The 27,093-nt window shown below is 38.6% G+C and overlaps 1 protein-coding gene across 1 annotated transcript in view; it reads left to right on the top strand.

The window, feature by feature from the left end:
- Positions 1-26,833, top strand: part of nrxn1a (neurexin 1a) — a 208,953-nt gene extending 182,120 nt beyond the window's left edge. Inside the window, 4 exon segments of the mRNA XM_051123964.1 lie at positions 1,618-1,707; positions 2,968-3,284; positions 20,437-20,509; positions 24,928-26,833. Of these exon segments, the coding sequence (XP_050979921.1) occupies positions 1,618-1,707; positions 2,968-3,284; positions 20,437-20,509; positions 24,928-25,229 (782 nt within the window). The 3' untranslated portion in view covers positions 25,230-26,833.
- The last annotated feature ends 260 nt before the right edge of the window (positions 26,834-27,093 follow it).

Genomic DNA, 27,093 nt, shown 5'->3' with positions numbered 1-27,093 from the left:
TCTCAGACTCAAGTCCAGAATCGAGCACTCCATCTCTCCTTACGTGCAGCCTCGCGGAACCCTTATTTCCCTGTCCACGGGTGTTCTCCTTCTGCAATCACCTATCAAAAACAGTATTGTACTGTGTTTGAGAAGCAATTTAGTCATGTCATTTTAGTGTCGGATACAGAATAAAGAGCTTTACCTCAGAAGTGCAGCCGACTAGAGCAGCCATACTCATGTGAGGCGGTATTAGCTTAAATTTGGTGCTTTAAAGAAATAATTCACCAAAGTTTCTCACCTTTATCATTCCGAAAGCTTCATTCTTCTGTAGAACACAAAAGAAAATAGTTTGAATAACATCTGTGCCGCTATTTTCCACAGAATTAAAGGGTCTGACTCAGATGACGAGATGACCAAAAATGTTTCGTTTTTAATTTCTTTACATGAAAAAGAGCTTTTATGTTCCACTGAAGAAAGAAAGTCATATAGGTTTGATGATAGAAATTTCAGTTTAGTGTATTTGTGTGTAGGTATAGGAAATGAGGACAGATTAGAATGGAAATGTGCTAGTAATTCTCACACTGAATTTCTCACATCATAGCCTTCGGGCTGACTTGCTACTCTAGTCTCGTTGAGGAAACATTTTCATACATTCGTATTTTAATCATACTTTAATCGCATATAAAGAAAGCGAGACTCATTTTTGATTGACAAATAACAAGTTAATGACTCATAGAGTAAAAATTGTTAGGCGTAATTATACTCTTTGGAAATCGGAGCAAGTCAGGTTCGTGTTGAATTTTCTAGTGAAGTCAGGAGTGGTAATTATGTGTGGGCCGTAATGGGAGAGAAGTAAATGTTTTCAAATAATCTCAATTCAATAGAGCTAGCGTAGCTGGCTCAACCTGGACATGTTGCGTAAATATCCGCATTTAAGCACAGCGTCTGCTCGGAATCTCGTGGTGTTCATTGTAGGGAACATCTCTGAAGTCAAAGCTTTTGTCAGAGCGATTTCAGAATCACATGGGGAACATGAACATGAACTGATCTTACATGCATTACTGATGAACTGATAATCTTCCTGTTGCTTTAATCCTTTGAGTGTTTTTTCTGCTACTTTGATGTTTTTAAATGTATTGTGATCTGATAATGTGAGATTTATCATATCAAAAATGACTGAAAATACCTTAGATTAGATAGCAAATGTGAAGCTAAAATCAAATTGGTTGCAAAACGCTGGAATGTACTGTAATGACAATATTTAGATTAAAATGAGCTAGTTGTCATGTATAACTAGATGAAAAATCTGCTAAAAAGATTTAAAAGGTTACTCATTTGTAAATGTATTATGTAAAGGAGTGATATTGTGTATAAACGTGATTGAGTTTGGTTGAAGAGTAGGTGCATATTTAACATAGTGCTTCTATTAAAATAGGGTTAATTTGTTTGCTTAAATTTTAATTGAATGAAAAGCTTCATCATTCTTATGTATGCAACCTTGGTGTTCCAAATAAAAAAGAAAAATAAGATGAAAGAGAAAAAAAAACCAGACAGTTAAGGCATATGTTTCACTGTAGGTTTTAATCTTTGACCTTTCAGATTTTTAACAATGAAATGTCTCTTTAAACTTTAAAGGCAACATTGATAACGAACGCCTGGCGATTGCTAGACAGCGAATCCCATATCGGCTTGGTCGAGTAGTTGACGAATGGCTACTCGACAAAGGTAAAAACACTGATTAAAACTTTAAATAAAAGATAATTTGATCATAAGCAAGTGATATTTTGCACAGCAAATAAACCATCTAAAACATAAATCCCCTGTATAACCAAGTTTAAAAATTAAACAAATGTAGTTTGTAATATTTGCACTGTACAGTTCAATAATGTGTTGTTCTACTGTACTTGTAAACCTGTCAGAGGTTAAAGGGACTGGTAATATACTGATAACTGAAGTTAGTTCAATCATTAACAAAATATGTTTACATCATTAAAATACTTCTTTAAATAATGTTATTTTGCAGCTGTAATAATCTAAATGACTAATTAAAGTACAAGTCCACAGTGGAAACTATTTGAATTCATAGTGATGTACACACACTGTTTAATTTATATATGCATATCTTCTTGTCATGCTAAACATATTTCTTTTGGAAACTGCTAAAGTGCACAGTTAAAAACTCAAATGTCTCTTAAATAGCTTCAATGATTATTGGCATCAGATATGAAGTCCCTTTAACAAGCAAGTTAAACACACAAGAAGGGAAAAGACTTGAATGCATGCTGCAATGTATGTTAACAAATTGAATCGTTCAAAGTGATTTGTTTTCAAGTTTGCTTGTTTTCTTGCTTTCCCTTTTCAATGGAATTATAACCATGATGAATCATTTGTAATGTGTCATGTAGCTGTAAAGTCATTCTCACATAAACCTTATTTCAATCTAATTAATTTTAATTGCCATTGCCCTTGCTGAAAGGCAATCTCAATAAAATTTACTAGGCCTGTGCATACAGGCTTTTTGCAGTATGCAAACTGCTGCATTTAAAGATTAAACGTAATTTTATCATGTAAAAAAGGGGAAATTTGTACTGTTTACAACTAAAGAATATTTTTGTCTCTCATCTTAGCATCTATTTGATTGTCCTTTTAGCAAAGTCCCATTGATTTTTTTTTGGGACACAGCTTTCTCATCCCCTTCATTTATTTACTTTGTGCCAACAGCAGCCATTAAATTACAGTCGATAAATTACCAGTGTTGCTGTTAGCATTAGTGTAATTTATTGCTTCATGATCCCCAGGGAAAATAAGGTTACGGTTGTTGTGTGTTTTACCATCAGGACTCCCATCAGTTCTGTTTTCTCGTGTGCGTGCGTGCGTGCGCGTCTATGTTTGTCAGCGTGTGCATGTGTATGTGTGCGTCTCTACGGCGTGGGGGAGCGGGCCGTTGAACACTCTTGTATTTTCTGTAACGTTCTTCTCCGGCAGGTCGACAGCTTACCATCTTCAACAGTCAGACCACCATAAAGATTGGAGGCTGGGAGAAGGGCAGTCGGCCCTTCCAGGGCCAGCTCTCAGGGCTTTACTACAATGGCCTAAAAGTGCTCAACATGGCCGCTGAGGGCGACCCCAATGTGCGCGTGGAGGGTAGTGCCCGGCTGGTGGGAGATATGCCCTCCTCTTCTATTACGCCCCAGTCCAGCGCCTCCGCCACAGGCAACCGTTCAGAAACGTCGCCCTCCATCACTGACATCACCACTACAACCGCATCCAACCGCCAGGGCAAGCAGACGACAACTCCACAGGTCAGCGGCCACTTTATTCTAGTAAAAGCTGCTGGCGTTTGATAGATTTTTTTTTCCCTACATTGTCAGAATATGCCATGGATTGGAATATACTAGGGTTTAACATAACTCTACGGATGCGCTCAGTAATTATTGTACGTTTATGGCAATTTTTTTGGATCTATCATGCAATGACAAAAGTTGTCCCCCAAGTAATCCAAGATGTTTATGTCTTTTTTTCATTCAATCGAAAAGAAATTAAGGTTTTTGAGGAAAACGCTCCAGGATTTTTCTCCATATAGTGGACGTCAATGGGGATCAATGGGCTGAAGGTCCGAACTGCAGTTTCAACGCAGCTTCAAAGGGCTCTACATGATCCCAGCCAAGGAATAAGGGTCTTGTATATCATAACGATGGGTCACTTTCTAAAAAATACTTTTAAACCACTAATACTCGTCTTGCATTAGCTCTGAAATGCATGTCCTGCATTACGTAACCACGTTGGAAAAGTCACACACTGTAAAAAAATAAAAACACAATTTGAGTCAGCTTAAAATAATTTACCCTGCTGCCTTAAAATTTTAAGTTCAGTCAACTAAAATAAGTTTATTCAACTTGAAATGTTAAGTTGTACTAAGTAACAACTTAGATATTTGTGTTTGCTAAACTTAACAGATGGGTAAGTAACCCATTTCAACTCAACTCAAATATCTAAGTTGTCACTTAGTATAATTTAACATTTCAAGTTGAATAAACTTTTTTTGAGTTGACTGAACTTAAAATTTTAAGGCAGCCAGGTTACAAATTATTTTAAGTTGATTCAACAAATTGTTTGTTACAGTGCACGTGGTTAGTTCTTCATCTGCGTACTCTGGTTAAAAGGTAGGGCAGTGTGAAGAACTCCCATTTCATCTCATTTTCCCAACATTTTACCTTTTTTTGTAAAGAACATTTGAAAACACTCGGGTCGGTACTTCCACTTAGGTCATGCGTTACCTTTCCAACGCAACTAAGTAATGCATGACGTCGAACTAGTGCAAGATGAGCATTTGTGGTTAAAAAGTATATAAATTTGTATTTTTTTTTAGAAAGTGACTGATCGTTTCGCTGGATAAGACCCTTTTTCCTTGGCTGGGATTGAGTAGAGCCCTTTGAAGCTTCAATGAAACTGCAATTTGGACCCTCAATCTGTTAATCCACATTGAAGTCCACTATATGGAGAAAAATCCTGAAATGTGTGTGACAAAAGGAAGTTACTGAGATGATTTGTGAATAGTATAAGGCTGCTCATGTGATCTCAAAAGCCCATGAGGCATCCTGCTTTTATTAGGTTACTAGTATTGGTATTAACATTACGTCTTCATCCCATGTGAGTGCACATGATGTTATTATGTATGTTATAATAAGTAACATTTGTTTACTCAGGTATGAAACTTTTTAATGAGAGAAAAATTGCTTTTTTTGAGTGCATCTTTAAAATGAGATTTTCCAGGCTTCTAGAAATTTCTCATGCCATGTTGTGCTAGTTGTGTAATTAATATGCTAGGTGTTGCTTTTGGGTAAATCTCTGTAACTCAGAAGTAAAACTTGCTTGCAGATCATAGCGATGTCTGATATCGATGTCTGAGCTGACAAATTGGTCTAAATGATTCATTAGAATAGATCTCGCTTTGAATGATTTTTCAAATATACCATAAAGAACTGAAAAGGTCACGAAGGTCGTGAGCGTTGGAACCGACTGGTGCGTTTAGATTGCGGCAGACAGGTTGTGTGTTGTCTGGGTCAGTGTGTTGTGTTTTATCTCTGTGCTGTTACTGGCCGTCTACATCATTACTCTCGGCCTCATTCTTTATTCTTCTTGCATACACTCACTCAGCTCCTCTTTTACCATCCTAAACATTATAAGTGGCGTTTCAATAAGTGACCCAGACAGGGCCGGTTTAAACTGAACTCCGTGCTCTCTCAAGCAAAAGAGGCCTCGAGACTAAGACCAGGGCACTTAAAGACGAGCCCGTGGCTGGATCGCACATTATCGAACCGGCAAAGGGCTTCGGCCCGGCACAATTCAATTGCTTTCAGACATAAAGTGATTGGCCCGTTTCTTTTGTGGATGTGCCGTGGCTCACGATGAGAGAGAGTGCCGGGGGAACGCAAGGAGACTAGAGTCAGTCAATAAGTCTGTGTGAACAGAGAGAACCCACAGGCAAATGGAACAGGGCCATAAAGGGGAGAAATCAGTGGGGAAGATGAGCGCCGTGTAGGTGGACATGCTTTCTCCTTTACAACTTGCTGGTCTTTCTCTCTCTGAGTCGAGCGAGAGGCATCATTCAGGGCGCTGACAGTGAGCTCTAATTACGGTGGCGCTGTAATTACATGTCAGAGCAGGAGGCTGAGCGGGGTGATTGACAGGCTTGCCAAGGCCAGTTCAGTCTCGTCTCCTCGTGCGTGACTTTACGCACTGTGATTTAGCCTCCACAACAATAAAATCGTAATTTGATATGGTTAAAAACGATTCTGGCACTGCATATTAAATTACCTCCCTGCTCAAGGGCACTCCAGGCACGTCGTGTGAAAGCGATAGTTGTGCAATAACAGATATTTCGATCTATTAGCGCCCAATCGCTATGTTGGCTCATCGTGGCCTCGTGTGTGGATCGCATTACAAAATGGTGGGCTCGCCGCCCTCCACACGCCGTCGATGATGGTAAATGTTGCCATGGAAATATGAGACTCCTCTCTTCTCGGCACAGCGGTGTCTACGCCGCTCTCTTAAGTTTGCGCCATCTGTGCTCCATTATCATCCATTACAATCTCCTTCTCTCTCTCTGCACAGCTGCGCTGTCCAAATCAATGTCTTCATTTTTTTAAAGATGGATTTTTAATATCTAATTAATGATAAAAGCTGGATAGAGAGGGATACGAAATCAAAGAGGAGTTTGTGGTTCTTTGATTACAGGCCTTTGTGATGCCCATTAGACTGGAGCGGCCATTAGACCGGAGAGCTCTCTGTAATAAGAGCTAATGGAACTTCTCGGGCTCTCCATCTTCTTAACACTTTTCCAGAGTGTCCGCCGAGGTCTTCCCCTTAAACATCCTCGAATTAGCCGAGATCGGGAAGAAGGGCCGAAGGAATTTAAGTGGCGCTTGAGAGAGTGGAAATTGCACTGCATTATGCTAAGGAATAGTGAGCTGCATAGATACCTAATTGTTCATTCGGTTTAAAAAGTTTGTTCATTGAAAGAACTGAAAAGTTTGCTGATTACTATTTGGTTATATTAAAATATATGGGTCAGTGATGTATAATAGTGTTCACAATAAAGAAAAAGGTAAAATATTTTAAAGGAAGAAAAAAATAATTTTTTAAAGTTAAACACCTGTTAGGATGTACATTAGGTATTTATGATAGTTTCAAACGGTTTTGAGGAATTTTAAAGAAAATATTACATTTAATCACCTAATTTTTAAAAATATAATGTGGTGTTAAAAAATAAACTTAAAAAGTAGTTGTTGTTTTTCAAATATCATGAATTATTATTACATTTAATTTATGATATCATTGTTTTTTACTAAATTTTTGAGGAGTCACACCACATTATATTTTCTGAACTAGCCAAAAATATCAAAACAAATTGTAACTCATAAATTAAAAACATGCTTATCTTATTGACCTATATAATTAATGCTTGATTAGTGAGCTCTAGTAGTGAATCTTAAAGGAGAAGTCCACTTCCTGAACAACAAATTACAGATAATGTACTTACCCCTGTCATCCAAGATGTTCATGTCTTTCTTTATTCAGCTGTAAAGAAATTGTGTTTTTTGAGGAAAACATTTCAGGATTTTTCTCCATATAATGAACTGATATGGTGCCTCGGGTTTGACCTTCCGAAATGCAGTTTTAATGCGGCTTCAATCGATCCCAAATGCGGTTGTAAACGATCCCAGCCAAAGAAGAAGGGTCTTATCTAGCGAAACGATGGGTTATTTTCATTTTAAAAAATACCATTTAAATACTTTTAATCTCAAACGTTCATCTTGTCTTGCTTTCCCTGAACTCTGTGTATTCTGACTCAAGACAGTTAGGGTATGTCGAAAAACCGACCGAATTTTCTCACTCAACTTCAAAAATCATTTCAAAATCATCCTACATCGCTGCAGAAGTTCCGACCAAGTCTTTGCAAAGTGAGATCAAACAAGGAAGATCAAACACCCTTAACGAAAAAAGGTAAAACAGCAATATAGGACGATTTTGAAGTTGAGGGAGAAAATACAATTGGAGTTTTTCGACATACCATAACTGTCTTGAGTCAGAATACACAGAGTTCAGGGAGAGTAAGACAAGATGAGCGCTTGGCATTAAAAAGTATATAAATTGTATTATTTTTATGAAAATAACCGATCGTTTCGCTAGACCCTTCTTCCTTGGCTGGGAACGTTTACAACCACATTTGGGATCGTTTGAAGTCGAATTTAAACTGCATTTTGGAAGTTCGGGGCACCATATCAGTCCATTATATGGAGGAAAATCCTCAAATGTTTTCTGCAAAAACCATAATTTCTTTACGACTGATGATAGAAAGACATGAACATCTTGGATGACGAGAGGGTGAGTACCTTATCTGTAAATTGTTGTTCTGGAAGTGGACTTCTTTAAATATTCTTAATTTGTTTTATTTCCTAACATTGCTTTGTTTTAAATTTAAAAACGCTAAAACTTGCAGTTTGTTTCCAGCTTTAAAAAAGATTTCGCAGTCCCAGATTGTCCCAAACAACTGAAAAGTTTGCTGATTATTATTTGATTATATTAAAATATCAGTCAGTGATCAGAAATCTAAGTTAAAACACCTGTCAAGATGTAAAAATGTACTTTAGGTATTTATAGTTTCATATGTTTTTTAATGGATTTTTAAAGAAAATAATACATTTAATCACCTAATTTTTAAAAAATTTAACGGTGTTATAAAATAAAAGTGTACTTTTAATTTAATTTACGATGTTTACTAAATTTCCTTGATTTTGTTAGCCACACCACATATTTTACTATCTGAATTAACCAATAATATCAAAACAAATGCTCATCTTAGATGTGAATTCAAGTCATTTTGTATATGAATTGCATTTTTAATATATTGCTGAATGAACTAAGAGATGATACAAAAAAAAATCAGTGTCACGATTTTGACCCATATAATAAATGTTTGATTAGTGAGCTCTAGTAGCGAATCCTAAATATTCTTATTCTGTTTTATCTCATAATATTGCTTTGTTTTAAATTTAAAAATGCTAAAATTTGCAGTTTGTTTCCAGCTTTAAAAAAGATTTGCGAGTCCCAGATTGTCAGCGTGGCCTTTGTAGATAAAGGCGCTGCAGATAATAGAGATGATTTTTATTGTACAAATGGTTTGCAAATGAATGGCTCAGAAGGAAACAGTACTTCATGCAGATCAATTGATTTGCTTGTAATACAGCAAATTTGTGTGTAGTGTAAATGAGGTCTGTAGTCTTTGGAATAATTTTGCATACTTTGCATGGCTAGTTTTTTTCGTTTAATGGCTTCAGATCTGCTCTGTGAGCATACTTAATCTTAAAATGACGTGTGGAGCTTGGATTATCCTCAGATAAACTGGTTTTGCTATTGTCTGACGGTGGCTCAGAGCATATAAGCTTTTTAAAGAAGCGCTAATGATCGAAAGCCAGCAAGAGGAGAAGCATCTTGTTTCACTCGTTTCTGTTCAAACAGCAGCCACAACAAACAAACAACTGAGGTCGTCTCAAAGGAGCCCAACATGCTTAGAAAAACACATGCATGCACCGTCTGCTTGTGACTGACAGATGAGATGTTTAATATTTCTATCAGAAGTTGATTTCCTTTGTGACTACCACCCGCACCACTGATGTTCAGTTGTGACAGCTTTTTTATTGTCTTCTTTATCCTCTGTCCCACTCTTTCTCTTTGGTTTTTCTTCTCTGAGGTATACTTTCTCTGCATTTTACCTGTTACATCACCACGTTTATGGATATGAGGCTGGTCTGTCTTGTTTTTGATGCCATGTTTCTGATATCCCTTCACATCTGTGGCCGTGGTGTTCGGCTCGATGGGGTTTGGCATGCCAGGGACCCGTGTGTTTATTCTGATCTACAGGGACATCCCGCTGCAGCGGGCCGTCAGGCGATGCGCTGGGCTTTAAATAATAAATTAGCATTTCCTGTGTGAGCTGTGCATGTCATTAAACACCCCAGGGTATCTTTTAGATCTAGAGATGGGCAGAGGGCAGTGAAGCGCCACTTCTCTGCCTAGAAAATGGCAGCGTGGGCGTGTGCCACGTGAGAGTCATGCATTTATAGATGCCCTGTGTTGGCGCCGAGTGGATTTGATTCCATCGGATGCAAAATGGGTCATGTTTTTTTTTCTTTTGGTGGAAAAATTCACTGAGAATTACTGTAATGTGTTTACAGTGTGTGGTCCTGGTGTCATTACAAATCAGTTCGAGCATAGTGGGAATATATATGGAAATTGCATGTGGAAATTGTGTTAAAAATTTGTTTTGTTTTGACTTTGTGATTTGAAATGATGCACTCAACTATGCGTGTGTGTATGTGCGCGAGTCTGTCTAACCTAGCAATACTCTGGGGATAAAATAAGTATGAAAAATGTCTGTAGAATGTAGCTGATATATAAAATATTATTTTTCAAATGCAAAACTATATGCGTGTATGTATGTGTGTGTGTATGTGCTCTGAAATGGATAAAAAGGGTGATTTAATTATTATAAAGGAACTATCATTTTTGATTAAACAGTTGTCGCCAACTAGATGATAATATGTACCTCTATGTAATTTGCATACCTCTATATAATTACCATTTTAATACATGAAAAATTACCTACAAGGTGATGATTCAAACTTACAGCATCTCTGATGTTTTCATTTGATTCGTTGAAACTGACATTTTTAAACCGATTCACGAAAATGGATAAAATGGTCACAAAACTTGTCTGTTAACGCTTTTTGGCAAAGTACCAAATGAAATTTACGATGTTGCTTAATTCAAGGTTCGTACAAGGTGCTTAAAGTGCTTTAAGTGCCACTTTTTTTTTTAATTTAAGGATCAGGAAAGCCTATGAAAATAGCTATATTTCTGAAGAGGTACCTGAAAATATTGAAAGTGTTTAATTTTGTCAATAAGCACATATCTGTTTATGCAAAATTCATGCAATTCAAAAAACATCATACCTTTTTCATGCTTATTTAGGTAATTTTAGAAAACAATTAAGCTAAGACAGTATAGTACTGACTTAGTTGTGTAAATGGCTGAAGACGCGAAAAGAGGAACAGATGAATCAATTCAAGATTTCGATCATTTATTTTAAGTAATGCTTGTAATGATTTCAAACAGCATGTAGTGATGGCTGAAACTGAGCTTTTCGAAACTGTGAATCAGTTAAACCATTGCGTCGCAAAATGATTCACAGTTTCGAAGCTCTCCAATTGGACTGTGCATTTCGAATCATTTGTTTCAAATCGTGTATCGCAAATAATTTGATTTAGATCGGAACTTCACGTATCGCAAATAATTTGATTCAGATCGGGACTTCGGAGCGTGTATCACGAATCATTTGATTTACATTGGAGCAGGTTAGTGAATCATTTCACCAATTGAATGATTTAAATCAAATGATTCACGATGCATGATTTGAAGTACCGGTCTAAGTCAGATGATTCGTGATGCGCGCTCTCTTAGTCCTGATCTGAAATGATGGTTCATGAATCATTGTTCAGTTTGGGACTTCAGAGTGTCGATCATCAATTCAGAGTGGGTTGGCGAATCATTAGTTTCAGATCAGCATTTCGGAGCAATTTCATCTTTTTTTCTGATTTTTTTTTCTTAAACAGTACAAAACATCAAACCATTTAAGCAGTACAGTTATAAAACCAAAACAAAGAAAAAAAGATAAAGTATGCACCAATACAAATACAAAAGAAAATCAATTGTGGTTTTGTTAGTATATTTTTATTTATCTGTCTGTTTTTTTTAGAATTTGAAATAGAAGACATTGTTGGATGTCAAAGAAGTTGAAGTGAGATCTCAAAATATACAAAATGAGAGTCTGGGTTTGCCTAATATATGTGTGTGTACTGTGTAATTATTATGTATGTATAAATACACACAAATTAATGTGTATATTTAAGAAAAATGGTATTTATGTACAAAATAGTTATATTATAAATAATATATATTCTATAAGAATTATAATAAATACATATACTTGTAAATATTTCTTAAATATGTACATGAATGTGTTTGTATTTATATATACATAATAATTACACACAGTACACATGTATTAGGCAAACTCAAAATAAAAGACTTTTATTTTGTATGCGATTCATCGTGATTAATCATTTGACAGCCCTAAAAGTAGTGCTTGAAAAGTCCTTGAAAGTCTTAGAATTTCATTTTACAGTATCTGTATGAACCCTGGTCATTTTAAATGGCCAGAAAAATTAATTGTAACAAGGTTCATTAGTTAACTACTATGAATGAACAATACTTCCACAGCATTTATTAATCTTAGTTAATGTTAATTTAAACATTTACTAATGCATTATTAAAATAAAAAAATGTGCTTAGTTAATGCACTGTGAATTAACATGAACTAACAATGAATGACTGTATTTTCATTAGCTAACAAACTAACAAAGATGAATAAATACTGTTATCTATTGTACATTCATGTTTGTTAATACATTAACTAACATTAACTAATGGAACCTTACCTAGGTATGTTAAAGTGTTATCATAAATGCTGTACTTTGCTGTACTTTGACCTCAATTGGATGTGCAAGTGTGTGTGATCTACATATGTCTCCCATTCCCAAAATACAACAGTCCAGCATAAACCTTCACGTGTACACTAATGAGGTACCCACTCATTTCATTCCGTTGCATCATGAGGGCAGGACAATGTTCAGCACAGATAGATTTAAACTGGTCCAGATTCCAATGCTTTTTTTCCACTTCTGTCCAATTAATGGATCCGGTGACTTGCCCCGCGTGCACTGTTGTCCCAGCGCTCATTTACACTGACCGCTTAAATCAGTCAATCAATACGATTGTTTGAGCTGGCACAAAGCGAGTAATAAAATGGACTGCTGCTCAGCTACTTTTCACAGGCTTCTTTTTTTCTCCTCCCTCCCTCTTTTTCCTCTCTCTCTCTCTCGCGCTCTCTGGAGGTGGTACACATTGCAAACAGTTATTAATCTGTGTGCTTTTGTGTAATGACGACCCTGTTAATTTACAAAAGGCTTTTGTAGTCTTCGATAAACCAGATATTTATATTCCAACGTGTCATCTCTAATGTGCGTCGCCGTCGAGACCTTGGCTCGGGTTTTTGTTCCTTTTTACGAATTCTGTCACATTCATAATCTGTGGTTGCATTTGGTGCCCGTGCGCAGATTCTGCAAACGCAGGGGACAAACAGAATCCCATGAGACTGACCATGGTGGAAATAAAACATTTGCCTACTGCATATCTGTCTTTATCTCTACCAGCCCCTCCTTTCTCGGTGGGCGTGTACGTGCCTAAAGCACAAATTTGAATGCGTGTTAAACGAGCGTTCATGCTGGTTAGTTCGGCTGGCGGAGGCATTTAGATGAAGCTGAATAACCCAAGGTCCCAGAGGATCAGGAGGGCCGGTGGAGATGAAAACACGGAGCTTTTGCTGTCCGTTGTGTAACATTCGCTTCTCGAATGTATTTTGAGAGTGCATGCGTGTTTGATGTTAGATTGTAGGTTGTGTCTCAGTGGAGTTTCATGGCAGGGCAGAAGGTGTGCAACCCCCCCTCCTATCCATACACACACATCAATCTCTTTCTAAAAAAACGCTATAATAAAATGTCTCCAACTGAGCAAACCCTTAGCAACCTCAAGCCGTGCGGCGATGGCGATTGGCTGAGGCGAGTCAGGTGATCGGCTTGCAGTCGTACCGTATTTTCCCTCTCTCTCTCCCGCCTCTATCCGTGTGTATCTTTCTCGTTTTCTCTTCTCCCTCGCTTACGCCTTCCCTCCCTCTCTCTCTCCCTCTCTCTCTTCTAGTCTGTAGAAGGCACTCATAGTCTCTCCTGATGCACAGACAATTTATCATCCCTATCTGCTTACCAAAGTAGGACTTCTCCAGTCATCACTTTTGATCTGACAGAGCGGACTTTATTTTACTGGTGTGGGGCTTTTTTTATTGCTCTAGGAGCAGGGACGGGGAAATCAGAGAGGGGGAGAGGACAAACTCTCACCTAAACAGAAAAGCAAAGCTGTGTAGAGGAAGCAGACAGTGTAGCCAGGCTGCCATCATGGATGCGAGGTGGCATTGTTCCTCATCCCAGGTAGTCTCTCTTTCTCACGGTCCTTCTCCATCCAGCCATCATCGCATGCAGAGTCTTTGATGTTGTCATATCCATGCAGCGAAAGAGGCATGCACCATTTGTCTGCAGCGCTCTGCACGTAGAGCAAGCGAGAGAGAGAGAGAGGCAGGAGAGGAAAAGAATAGAGAATGGGGGCAGCAGGGAGGGAGTTGAGGGAAAAGAAAGAAAAGTTGCAGTGCTTTTGTGAGCTCGGCGTCTTTGTCGCCGATGTCCACATCTGTTGCAGCGAGTCGTGGCATGCACTAGACGCTTCCTTCGGTCGTCTCGACCGCCCACTTACGCTGTCATTTGTGCCGTCCTTTTTTGATCTGCATCTCATTTGATTCTGCCCCTTATTAAAAGTGTGTGAAGATCAAGTGCTGTCCTCCAGTAAAGTTTAACTCAGCGTGCTGGGAACAAGTGTGCATTGTGTTGCGCGAAGTCTGCAGGTTGCCCCCTCTCTCTCTCTTGGTTTATAATCTAGAGCTTCATTCTATAACAGCGTGTTCTGTCTGTGGGCAGCGTCTATGATCAGATTTATTTATGCCCACTTGGATGACCTCTGGGAGTTAATTGTAATGGCTACTTGTGACTCACATGTCTTCTCAGAGTGAGTCAAGAGTTTTATGGTCAGTCTTGATGCATTTTTTTTTAATATTTCATGTTCGCAGATATTATAGAAGACTTATTTAACTTTAAAAATTTGGGTGATTTATTAAAAGCCTTTTCATTTAGTAACATCAATTCGATTTGACATTCACAACCTATTTTATTTGAGCAACTGTTTGGATTTCTTAGCGAAAACAGAAACAGGACTGAACTAGATTTTATCCAGTAAGTTTGAAATCAGACTGAATGTTTTTAGTGAGTTTGCTCAATAAAAACAACTGTATGGCTAATAATTAACGTTATTAAATATTCAAATAATATTTGTGACCCTAGACCACAAAACCAGTCATAAGTAGCAATAGCCAACAATACATTACAGATTTTTTTTTATGCCAAAAATCATTAGAATAGCTATTTTGTAAATCTTCTAACATAAATATATAAAAGCTTAATTTTTGATTAATAATATGCATTGCTAAAAACTTTAAATTTGCACAACTGCACATTTCCTCAGATTTTAGATTTTCAAGTAGTTGAAAATCCCAACAAACCATACATCAATGGAAAGCTTATTTCAGCTTTCATATGATGTATAAATCTCAGACCCTTATGACTGGTTTTGTGGTCCAGGGACACATTTATAAAGACAAAAATGTCTTTTTTTTAATAAAATGCACCAATATATGACCTGGGTTAATTTTACGTTGGTTTTAATAGAGAAGGTGTTGTGAAGCTGTGAATGTGCTGAAATACTCGAAAGCCTACATGAGAATGATTCTTGATTTGATTTGCTTAGACTTGCTCAGGAAGCCATTTTAATTTCCATCTTCTATAAAAGGTCTAGATTCTCCATTACTCATCTCAGTACGGCATTAGAAGATGGGAAAACGAGAGATTCAGCCCTGCACTCTCAGGTTGTTTTTTTTTAGCCCTTTTGAATCTTTCACAAGTTGAATCTCAGGTACAGGATGTCAGTGAGTGCATATAGAGGCCCTGTGGGCCAGCTTTATATATTCCCGTACATGCTAGTGTTATATTAGCAGGCGTATCTCCATTGTATTTCCCTGCGATTTTTCTCAACTGTTCTTGTTAGAGAATACTGCAGTGCATCAGTGGCCATTTTTTATTCATTGTATGAGCTCTCGGTATTTTAAACACACAGCTCTCAGCGAACTGAGGCTGCATTTAGCACCAGGACCTCTCTATGAATATTCACACTTCATTAGTGGTGCTGCTAAGTTAGCTGGCAGTCTTTGATGTTCTTGTGCTTTCAGTCTTTCTTTCTTTTGTTTCTCACACAACTGGCTGGAGGAAAGGAATATGGAGAAAAAGGAAAAACAGATAGCTAGAAATCAATGGTTTGCTTTGCAGGTCCCAGCTGAGCCACCGAGGCGATTCGGTTTTTATTTCCTATCATTTTGAACAGGCTGAATCTTCATGTCACCATGGCAACAACAACAGACGGTGCACTGTTCTGAGATATTCGTATTCGTGGCGGAATACTAGCATCTTCATGAGTGAAAGAGATAGAGATGGAGAGATGTGAATGCGAGCGCCTGAGCCTGGCCATCTCAGAGCGGCTGTAAAATTTATATTGTCTTTTGGAGTGCGGATGATTACAGAACAAGGACTTGAGAAATGTGATACAGTATGTTTTAGATGGTAACTGAGGCGGGGGGGACCATTAGAGTCTACGAAATTAAGAGCAAAAGCCAAATGTGAGGAGAAAATTGTGTTACTGAGCAGAGTTGGCTGGAACTGCTAGACGTCTTATATAAGGTAATAACATAAAATCTACTTACAGAAGGTACAAAGGTTTACCGTTGGAAGGGTCAGTAGGTCAGATCCACCCAATTCTCGCTCCTGTCTTATCTAGGGCATGTACAGTTGTCTCAGTCAGGTCCTGTGTCCCTGTAGATCAATCTAGCAGCTGTGAGGTAATTGGAGTGTGCTGAATGGAGGTGGAGCTTGAAAAGTGTGTGTTTTGTGAGGTAACTCCTTTCTCATTAGGGCACAGCTGGTTCCCCTCTGCGTTCACAGGTGAACCGAGCGCCGTCTTCTCTCTCTCCCTCTGCTCTCCCGCCCATTTTGGCTCCGTGTCACATCCCTTATTGTGCCTGTTGGCAGTGCAGTAATTAAGAGCAAGCAAAATAGGGAGTCTGATACTGTGCATGTGGTGTCTGATAGCACACCCACCGTCTAACGTGCTGCACAGGAGGAAAAAGGACAGTCATAATGTAGGCCGCTTCTGTCCCCCTCATCCGCCTCAGCACAGCTGTTGAGTGGGCAGTGGATGGAGGAGAACGGCGATCTCAGGCAGATGGATGCTGAAGGCTCGGTCTTAGTCATACGTGACTTTTCTGCAGAAAACAGCCTCATGCTCAAGTGCTTGTGTAACGCCACATCTGAGGACTTAGATTCGAGTTTTGACACTTTGCTGAGGGGCAGTGTTTCCAAAAGAGGAAAGAGAGTGAAAGAGAAGGATGGTTTCAGGCGCTCAGCTGTGTGAGAGGAATTCAAATACAGAGCCTAACAAAGGTTTGGGTGGAGCGTGTTCACGTAAAGCCGCCAGACACAATGGCATGTAGTCATTTAGCAGATTCCTGTCTGCTCTATACAATTAGGGCTGGACGATATTTGTTTTTTTTCTTTTGATCATATTTTAAATATAAATGTTTTTAATCTATTTGCCTACAATTACTATATATATATATAGTAATTGTAGGCAAATAGATTAAACTCTTTGGTATATATATATATACCAAAGAGTTAACTTAATAGATCATAAAGTAGATTTTTTTTAAAAATAGATCATAAAAAAAGGCATTTTTTATATTACATGACATTTAATACATTAAAATACCATTGAGTATGTCCTTGAACATTTTTGAGTGAGGACACAAATATGTGAGTTTTGAATGATTAATTGAAAATTATTGTTTCTACAGAAAGAAAGGAATGATCTACTAGTGTAGTGATGTGTTATTTAGGAAACATTATTAGAATTTCATTTACTATTGATAACAGAATCACTGGAAATACGCTATTTTTAAAACGTTTGGGGTCAGAAAATAAATTAACACTTTTATTCAGCAAAGATGCATTAAAGCGATAGAAATTCTGTCATTACTCACCCTCATGTCGTTCCAAACCTGTAAGACCATTCATCTTCAGAAAATCAAATTAGCATGGGTAGTCTCGTGAACGTGTGTCAAAAACTTAGACAGAAGAAAATAAATTGTTGAATAAAGTCATTATTTTTGTTTATAAAATTACGATCGAACCACGTGGACTATTTTAACAATGTCCTTACTACCTTTCTGGGCCGTTTGAACGTTTCCAATGCGTTGCTGTCTATGCAGGGTCAGAAAGCTCTTGGATTTCATCAAAAATATCTTAATTTGTATTGTGAAGATGAACGAAGGTCTGACAGGTTTGGAACAACATAAGGGTGAGTAATTAATGACGGAACATTCATTTTTGGGTGATCTATCCCTTTGAAATTGATTACAAGTGACAGTTGTTCATCAAAGAATTCTGAAAAATTGAAGGAATAAATTACATTTTAAACTGGAAAAATCCACAGAATAAGATATTAAATATATTGTTGTGATGTCAGAATTGGAATGCAAATCATTTTTACAGAGTAATGTCATCAAAAACGCCATTTAAAGCAAACGCAGACATTTAAACAGACAGAATGATGGATGAAACCTGCTATGATTACTCTATTTTTAAAGCATAAACTTGATTTAAACAGTTTGTCTACATAATATTCACATATGCAGTTCATAGGGAACATAATATATTAGCCCTGAAGTTACAGCATGAAATACTATTATATTTTGGACTTTTTTTCTCACAAATGCAAGTTTATATCTCATATGTTGGATTTTATAACTCAACAATAGCAAGCTTGTTCATTCTAAGGGGAATAAAAAGCCAGAAGTGTGGGATATAAACTCAAGAGACTGACAATATTGATTTTTCTTGTCAGAATTGCAAGATATAATCTCAGAATTGTGAATATAATATAACTCAAATTTACCTTTTGTATTCATTTAACCCATCGTTTCCATAGACTGCCACTTAAAAACTGTAATTTTCTGCCACCAGATAGGCTCCGCCCACAAAAACCGTCATCACTGTTTGCAAACACTGAATTGGTCTATATGTTATGAATATTCAATATATGAAGAGTTCATTTGCAAAATCAAATACCTCCGTTTTTAACCATTCTCAAAAATCATGTTTTTTTACTGTGCATTCTAATTAATCTCAATGCAACTGCAAGTTGGGTTATTTTGATTAAGTAAAAACTAAAAAAATAAAGCTAACTAACGCAATAAAGAACATGATGAGTTATCTGTTTTTGCAAATAAACTCTTCATATGTTGCCAAGCTCTACTTACAACTCAGGATGATCATTCCAGAGCAATTGATCTCCACTTGTGCTTTCAGTTTCCTGCTGACATCTTTAACCGTTACACTACACCTTTATCTTACTCCTTTCTCTCTGTGGTCATGTCAAGAACGGGAACACTGAGTCGAAGTTGTCTCTCAATACGCTCAAGCCTATGCATTATTCAGTCTGTGTACCTTATCCCCCCCCCCCATGCCTTTTATCAGCATAACCACATTTCAGTTGACTACTGTTCTCAACGTCTATGATAGTTGTGGTGTTTTATGCATTACATGTCAGCTCTCAGAACGCGAGACGGAGCGGTATGGATGACTTCACCTGTCGGCCCGTGGCTCGCAGAACCTCGGTGTTGTTATTCTTTCTCTCTCTAGAGTCAGGCAGACACATGCCGCTGCCGGCCTTTAGCGAGGGCTGTGTTGTGCACTCCTGCTGCAACACATTACCTCCATGTCTCCCAGCCTTCCAGCAGCAGCAGCACACAAACCAGCACTGTAACGTCAGGGATCTAAATTATTCACCCGCACTGACCTACTTGCAGGGTGTTTGAGAGCTGGGAGTTGAACAGATATCGCTGCAAGGAAAATGGCAACCATGTGGTTATAGCAACCACTTTGAAACAACTGTGCAGGGTGCCCTCCCACTCCCACTTTCCTCTTCTTTCTTCTCCGTCTCTTTCTCTTTCCGTGTTGTTTCGTGTGGTCCTCGTGGCTGCGATGATGGCGAAAGGTCCTGATTGGCGTGGGCATTGCCCCGCAGCCTGTGGGCAGACCGTGTGAGCTCAGAGAGACAAATCGATGTCTTTCCTCCCTGCGCGCACACACACACTCAGCCGGTCCTGCATTTCTATTGGGACAAACACACATGCATGTACACGTTTGGCCAGCTGGCAAATGTATACACACTCTGGCTAATTGCAGAGAGAGAGAGAAGTGTGAAGACTGGCACTAAATGGATGCCACCAAAGCGACGTCGTCAGATGGAATTTTCTGCCGTAGCGCTGAGAGGAACGTCGAGCTCGCTGCCTTTTTGCATAGTTGATGGAGAATTCCTGCACGGAGAGACGTTCTGAGCTATTAAACCGCAGTCGGATACCATCTTCGGAATTCAAACCGTGAAATCTCAACATGGCTTTCTTTCCCTTCGGAACCATCACTGGAGCAGAGGCAAGATTTCCTTCAGTATGTGGTGTTGCGTGCGTCTCTGCGCCGTGTGTTGTCATTGATAGGGCTTGTCTTTAGATTTGCTTCCTATGGTTTTATTTCAGATTAAAAGGCACGTTTGATGAGATTGTTTTCCTGCGGGATGGAAGGATGTGAGGGGATTTGACGCTCCTCACACTACATGTTCCTGCGTGACTGTCTTTATAAATCGACTGCCGGCTAAATGTATTCGTCAAGGGATTTGTGAAATCTTTGTGTATGTGCGTGTACTGCTCTGATCGATATTTTCAACCTCCTTGATGTGGAAGTCTCTCCAGACTGTACTATAAGGCGATTTGGTGCGTTTTTGACGAAATGTTGTGACCTTTGACGGTTAGGACACCTTTGATCACGCCTGTGAGTCAAAGCTCGCAGGACCTGTGAGAGATGTCAGAGTGGCAGTGGAAAGGACATTTCCTTTTTCGCTCCTCTCTCTCTCTTTCGCAGCATGAGGCCTTAGATGACACAGCAGCCCTATAAAACTATAATGATGGCACTATGTGTTTTTGACTAACCCTTCATCTCTTCTGTCTCTCTGGTACAGGATGATCTTCTGGTAGCGTCGGCGGAATGTCCCAGCGACGATGAGGACATTGACCCTTGCGACCCAAGTTCAGGTGGGTTAGGTTAGTCATCTTTCTTTTATATTATTACTGTCCACATGTTCTTTTCCTCTGAAATTGTTTGCCATTTTTCCATCATTCTGTTTGAAACCACTCCATGACTTCAAGTTTATTAGACTACAGCACAAGTTAGAAGAACGGAAATCCATCCATTTTCCGTGTAGCATCTGATCAGTATCATTTGGGGGGTCAAACAATTCTTAGATTTGACATTTTCCCAAATGCACTTTTTTCATGAGTACAAAAAGTGTTAAAATACCAAATGGCATCATTTCTCTCAAATTCAGCCAAGCGGACACTGTGTACAGCAGAAAAATAAAAACAATCTGAGAAATAATGAGTTCGTTGTATCAAGCGCGACGAGATTCCAGCGAGAAGTCATTTTCTTGTCCACACCGAATGCGAAAATTCAACAACCAGTTGTAACAGCGAGGGCAAACTGAAGAGCGTAAAACCTAGAACACTTGTATTTCCAGCACTTCCATGAGGCGGCATCCATTTTGTGGTGGATCTTGAGGGATTTGTCATATCCGATGTTTCTCAGCTTCCAAAAACAACCTTGGCTCATCCATGTTTGATGTTTAATAATCCAACGCTACGGTGCAGAAATAGAAACCGAGCGACTGACAAAATGTAGCGGCGTTCGCCGCTTGTCGCTGCTAGTTCGAACGGGAGCCCAGATTAACTTGAAAGGGCTTTTATCGTTTTGTTGCCGGTTAGGATGCGCTGTTACCTGAGCTGCGTCGTTGCTTATGTTCTCATTTATCAAAGTATTCACAGCGTGCGCTGAAATATATGTTTGTATAATCTGCCTCTGCCTCTTTAAACAAACATTAATACCTCATTAAACCACATTAAATCCTTTACTCTGTTTATGTGCTGTAAATATAGTATTTTAATTTTCTTTTTGGCACAGAGGGAGCTCATTGCTTAGATGAGTTTTTAAATAGGTCATTATATTAAACAAACTTAAACTTGTGCCTGTCATCAAATTTCTTTGTGCTTCAGCCCACATATTTCATTTTTAAGCCATATTTTACCATATTCTTTCTCATTAATTGTGCATGGATTAAAGTGACCTGGCAAATTTGGTTGTGGTATAAATTCAGAAAAGGCCAGTGAGCATGCTAGCGTAGCACATACTGCGTTTCCCATTTCTCCACACAGCGGGCACATCCTGGTTACTCAGTCGACTGCGCAAACCACTTTCGACATGAAAAATGAAACACAAAGGTTAACCCAATCTGGATTCCTTCAGTTGGCTTAGTTACAGCCGCTAGTGGCCCGTGCAGCAGTCATATTATACATAGGGCAATGAAAGCATGATGGAAAAACATGCTGACAAGTCATCCAATGGTCTTGCTAATAAGCATAGAAAAAAAGCAGGAACACAAAATGTTGGTCAAAGCTCAGAAGGTCTTAGATAAATGATGTTACAGATCCCCAAAGTGTCCTCCTTCCATGCGACATTTCTAAAAACAGATGTTTGAGCAGAGGTCGCCATCCATAATTCCCTGCTGTACTTTGTCATCATCTCATTTCCTGCACCTGCGGGTTGCAGCGGCTCGGGCCTAAGCTGTAAACGGCTTTGTCACAGGTGTTGTTTTGTCGAGCGTTTGCGCTCAGCCTGCAGCCGCGCTGTCTCGCAGTTACTGTCCCCTCTCCAAGAGGCATAAATCAGAAGAAACTATACCACACGCTTCCACCCACCACACTTCTCTCTCTGCCAGGAATAAATAGCCAGGAAGCGAGGTTCGCTCAATGGTCACGGCTCATGGAAAATGTGCGACATATCCATTCTGATTGCTCTATCTGTGTCAGCCAGATGTGTTTTGTGACGGTTTGATAAGCTAAGTGTGTTAGCACAAGCTTACAGTACAAGTTTCTGTTGAGCGCCAGTACATACTATACATATATTGCAAGGTGGAGTGTCGTTTTTGCAGTTTATATCCTGTTTACTCAAGTGACTGTAAGGTGCCGTGAAGCAGTTTCTCAGTGGGATATCTAATCTCGTCAGGAGAGAAATCAATTTGGCAAAGAAATATTGATTTTTGGGTTTCTTTCAAGTTTCTTCTAGTTTCATTCCTCTTAGTGTTTCTCGTCAGCTCAGAACTGAATAATATTATTACTTGTGTGAAAGAAGCCGCAATGTTGACATTACAATAATGAACACTTGTAAATTAACTTTCATAATCAATAAGAACAATTACTTAGATGGTTAAAGGTTTTTAAGAAAGATGTAATATGCAGTCAGCTGGTCATTATTGCAAATTAAACCGCGACAGGGTGATGGGCGACCCTAACCCTGAGTTAATTAAATAGCTTCTGACCAAATAAATACAGTAAATACATGGACATGAAATATTGATGTGCATCAAAATTATAATATTAACTGCTAATCTTAAAGTTAATAAAAAACTAAACAAATGGCTTAGCAACAAGATGAAAGCTACAACAATATTATAGTACTAATATCACAATGTAACAGAAGTAGCCATGGATCATTTTTACAGCAAACCCTGGTCCTGGAGTATCCCCAACTTGGCACATGTATAGTTCCCTAATCAGACTCAACAGACTCTACTCATCACCTTGTTAGTAGAGATTCCAAGAACTGAATGGGTGTGTCAAATACCCCTTTTCCACCCGCATGGACCGGGTGCTAGTTCAGAGCCAGTGCTATTATGGTTTCGGAGTTTGTTCAAATGGCAAGCCTTCTAAGAACCAGTTTGCCTTTCCACAGGCTAGAGAGCCAGGTCTTACATCACTGAATACATCTCATCTTTCCCAGCAATGGTAGCGTGGCAGCACCAAACACTCGTGCTTCTAATTAAAAAAATTTAGGAGCACAGTCAAAAAAATTAAAGGAGCACATTCTGATCAATAAAACATTCTGATGAAAAATTAGCCTTCCCATTATGAGGTGATATTTGAGTAAAACTGACAGTAAGTGGCGGCAAGTCACTGATTTTATCACTGAATCATTCATTCATTTGATTCATTCAAACGGCTGATTCATTCAGGGATGAAGCAAGTGACTGTCTTTATGAATGGGTAATTGATTGATTGACTCACTTGATTCGTTTAAAAACGCACGTTCATTGATGAACGAAACACCGCTGTGTTTGCTTGGAGATGCGCAGTGGCTTAGCGGTGAATTTCTTTGACACTATTTTCGTTGACAAAACAGCAAAATCAAGCAATAGTGTTATAGTCAGACAATGTCACTTAATATTAATTAATTTAAATTGTTGTATTAAATCAATCACATTTGCAATCTCCCTTAATAATCAATAAAAGCATTCTTAAGTTCTATTTTAATCAACAAAGCACAATGAATCTCTTATTTACACTCTGTCTACACTTTATTATGGGAGGCAGGGCTCAACGTTAAGGATTTTTTCTACTGGCCCTGTCACACACAAAAAAAAAAAGTTGCTGTTATCATTGTTTTGTGACCCATGTTATCTTTTATTTTAATAAATAAGATTATTTGACATCAAAATTTTACATAACAATTAAATTATACAATTCACAATTCTAGTTTCGTTATCACAGCAGAACCTACTAGCATAACAAATATAGTGTCGTGCTTATGAATGCATCTTTAAATGCATTATACAGAGGCAAATAAAATGAAAACGCCAAGTAAACATTTCTTAAAACAGTCAGTGCCCCTCAGAGATACATTCATATAAACCCCGTTTTAATATTTAGGATAATATTACCAATATTTTGTGCATTGTGAACCGTTAGCCTAGTACAGTATTAGGCACTGAAGAGCCCCTACCAGGTTTGCTCAAGATGCATCAGCGCCACATGCCAGTTGTCGAAAGACAAAGAACAGATTTAAAAATAGGCTCTGGCTCCGAACCAGCACTCAAACTGCCTTGGTAGTAAAGGGATAAAAGAGAGTCCAAAATGTGTAATGTTGGGTTACCCGAGAACCAAAGTTGGGAACCACTGCATTAGAGTGAAACGGAAAGGAAAGGGACCAGGTTTAAGCCAGGAGTCTCCAACCCTACTCCTGAATAGTTAACATCCTTCAGATTTCAACTCCAACCCCAATCAAACACACCTAAATTAGCTACCTAGGCTTTTCAGGGTTACTTATTAACTACAGGAAGCTTTGTCGGAGCAGGTTTGGAACTGAAATCTGCAGGACCGTATCTCCCAGGAGCAGGGTTGGAGAAGTCTGTTGTTTCAAAGATCGAGCTATGCAGCGGTTTCGTTTACCCAGTTGACCTGACTAATATTTAGCATTGCATATTAGGAAATAGCTGAACACTGAACGTCACAAGTAACCAATCAGAAGTGTTCTAGAGAGCTCTGCAATAATAGAGTTAAATGAGTATCCCAGTGGTTGTAACGAACTGTCTCTCCCTCTCGTTTCCCTTCCTGTGTGTCCACAGCTCACCCTCCACTGCCTGAGGCCAAGGGTTACCCCAGCCCAGAGGTGATTCGGGAGTCCAGCAGCACCACGGGCATGGTCGTAGGCATTGTCGCGGCGGCCGCCCTCTGCATCCTAATCTTGCTCTACGCCATGTACAAATACCGAAATCGCGACGAGGGCTCATACCACGTGGACGAGAGCCGTAACTACATTAGTAATTCCGCCACGCAGCCCAACGGAGCCGCCGTCAAAGAAAAGCCCATTGGCGTGCCCAAAAATAAAAAAGATAAAAAGAACAAGGACAAGGAGTACTATGTCTGATCTCACAGACTTTCTCCCCCCCTAACAACCCACCCCACAGATCCTGTGCTCCGAACTCACACACAAAAAGGGAGGGGAGATCCACCTGTGTATAGTAATTGAGAAAAAAAATACATCGAAAAAGACAAAACTGTCTTAGTTTGACCTAAGACAAAATATACTGTTACTAACAACAAGAAAACATACTTTATAACCAAGCACACCAGAACTTTACTAAGCTGAAAAGTGTGTACAAAATGAAACAGAACCGCGCAAGAAGACTCCACGTAGACACTACGGATGTGGATCACTGAGAGACAAGGCCGCTGGTTAGAATTAAGTGTATTTCATATTATGTTGCCTGTATATGTGTTGCCGGAACATTTTCCCTCTAAAGCCAGACAAACCATCTGCAACAATCCAAACAGACATTCACCGAAGGGACGGACGGAAAAGGAACGAAGGACTTCAAAATGAGATGCTACCTATGATTGTTAAATCAGCCAAAGTATTTGACTCCCTTTTCTGATGGCAGTATTGCACGTTTGGACGAGAAAGGACCGCTACTCGGAGGATCCGAACTGATTTCCATTCGGTGGACAGAACCCTTGGTGTCAAAGAGAATTGTGGAGGCCTTAAATATCAATCCAAGTGTAAAGGTTGATGGATTTTCTTCTGTTTGTATGTTTGTCAAAACGATGACAGCTGACGCTGACGATGGCGAGGAATACCGGGGCCATTCGGGATAGATTGAGGAAAATCTCCATGCACGTAAAGTATCTTATTACATGTTTATATACGGTGCAAAGACTATCTGTGTGCTCTCTGGACTGTGGCTGAAGTGGTGTTTTATAGCCTGTTATATAGATGATGCCAACTACAGTATACCTGCTCTTCAAACTTTTTTTTTTTTTAGAAAAAACCAAGGCGAAAACAAATGAAAAACAAAATTAAATGTTAATGTGTTGCTATAGCGATAGAACCGTTTCTGCCATTAGCTATACAGATTTAATTTTCCCTCCTTTATGTGCATCTCCACCATCTGTTCTTTTTAACATACTCCTTTTTCTTTATTTTTTTGTTGGTTTTAATTTCTCTTTTTTTTCTTTGTATTTGCTGTTGTCAACATTAAAAGACGAGTATGAGTATAGGTTTTGGAAAGCAAACAGACATGTGGAAAACAAGATTTTGGACTGTTTAAGCAATATCCTCTTGCTTGTCTTAGTGACCAAACAAATTATGCATGGTATTTAGGACTCCGAGTCTACTGAGAGACAATATCGTAATCTCAAAAAGTAACAAATGAATTCAGCCCCCCCAAAACGAAGTATTGGATTAAAGCTAAAAAGCACAAAGATAGCAAAAACAACCCTTCGAAAAGTGTTTGCAAACATTCTTCTCTCTGCTATCTTGTACTGTGTGGAATGTACAAGAGGTATAAAATATGACATTCTGAATAAAATGTTGCTTTTTGTTTTTGTGTGTTTTTTTATTTGTGTACAATTTTTCTATAATACCTTCTTTTGTTTTTATTGTGACAATTCTTTGATGACCTCAAAGTGAAGATTTATTATGAAAAAAATAGTTTTGAAAAATCAAATGAATAAATAAAATATTAAGACCTATGAATGCTTTTGTTCTTTGTTCTTCATATATAAAACACATTAGAGGGCTTTAGAGATGGTTGTAGTGCTCAGTTTTTTTTCTTTTTGTTAAGTTTTTAAGAGCCATGTTATATTAACTTCATCTTTTAATTAGGACGCCATTATAGTGCCACGTTAAAAAAAAATATAAGATTACAAGATTAAAGCCCTAATATTTCGAGAATAAACCCAGAATGTTTTGAGAATAAAGTCAAAATGCTTTGAGTATAAAGTCGATATAC

The sequence above is a fragment of the Labeo rohita genome, chromosome 12 (genome assembly GCF_022985175.1).
Source record: "Labeo rohita strain BAU-BD-2019 chromosome 12, IGBB_LRoh.1.0, whole genome shotgun sequence".
NCBI lineage: Eukaryota > Metazoa > Chordata > Actinopteri > Cypriniformes > Cyprinidae > Labeo > Labeo rohita.
The sequence above is the reverse complement of the archived record's forward strand: the minus strand, read 5'-3'. Positions and strand labels throughout refer to the sequence as shown.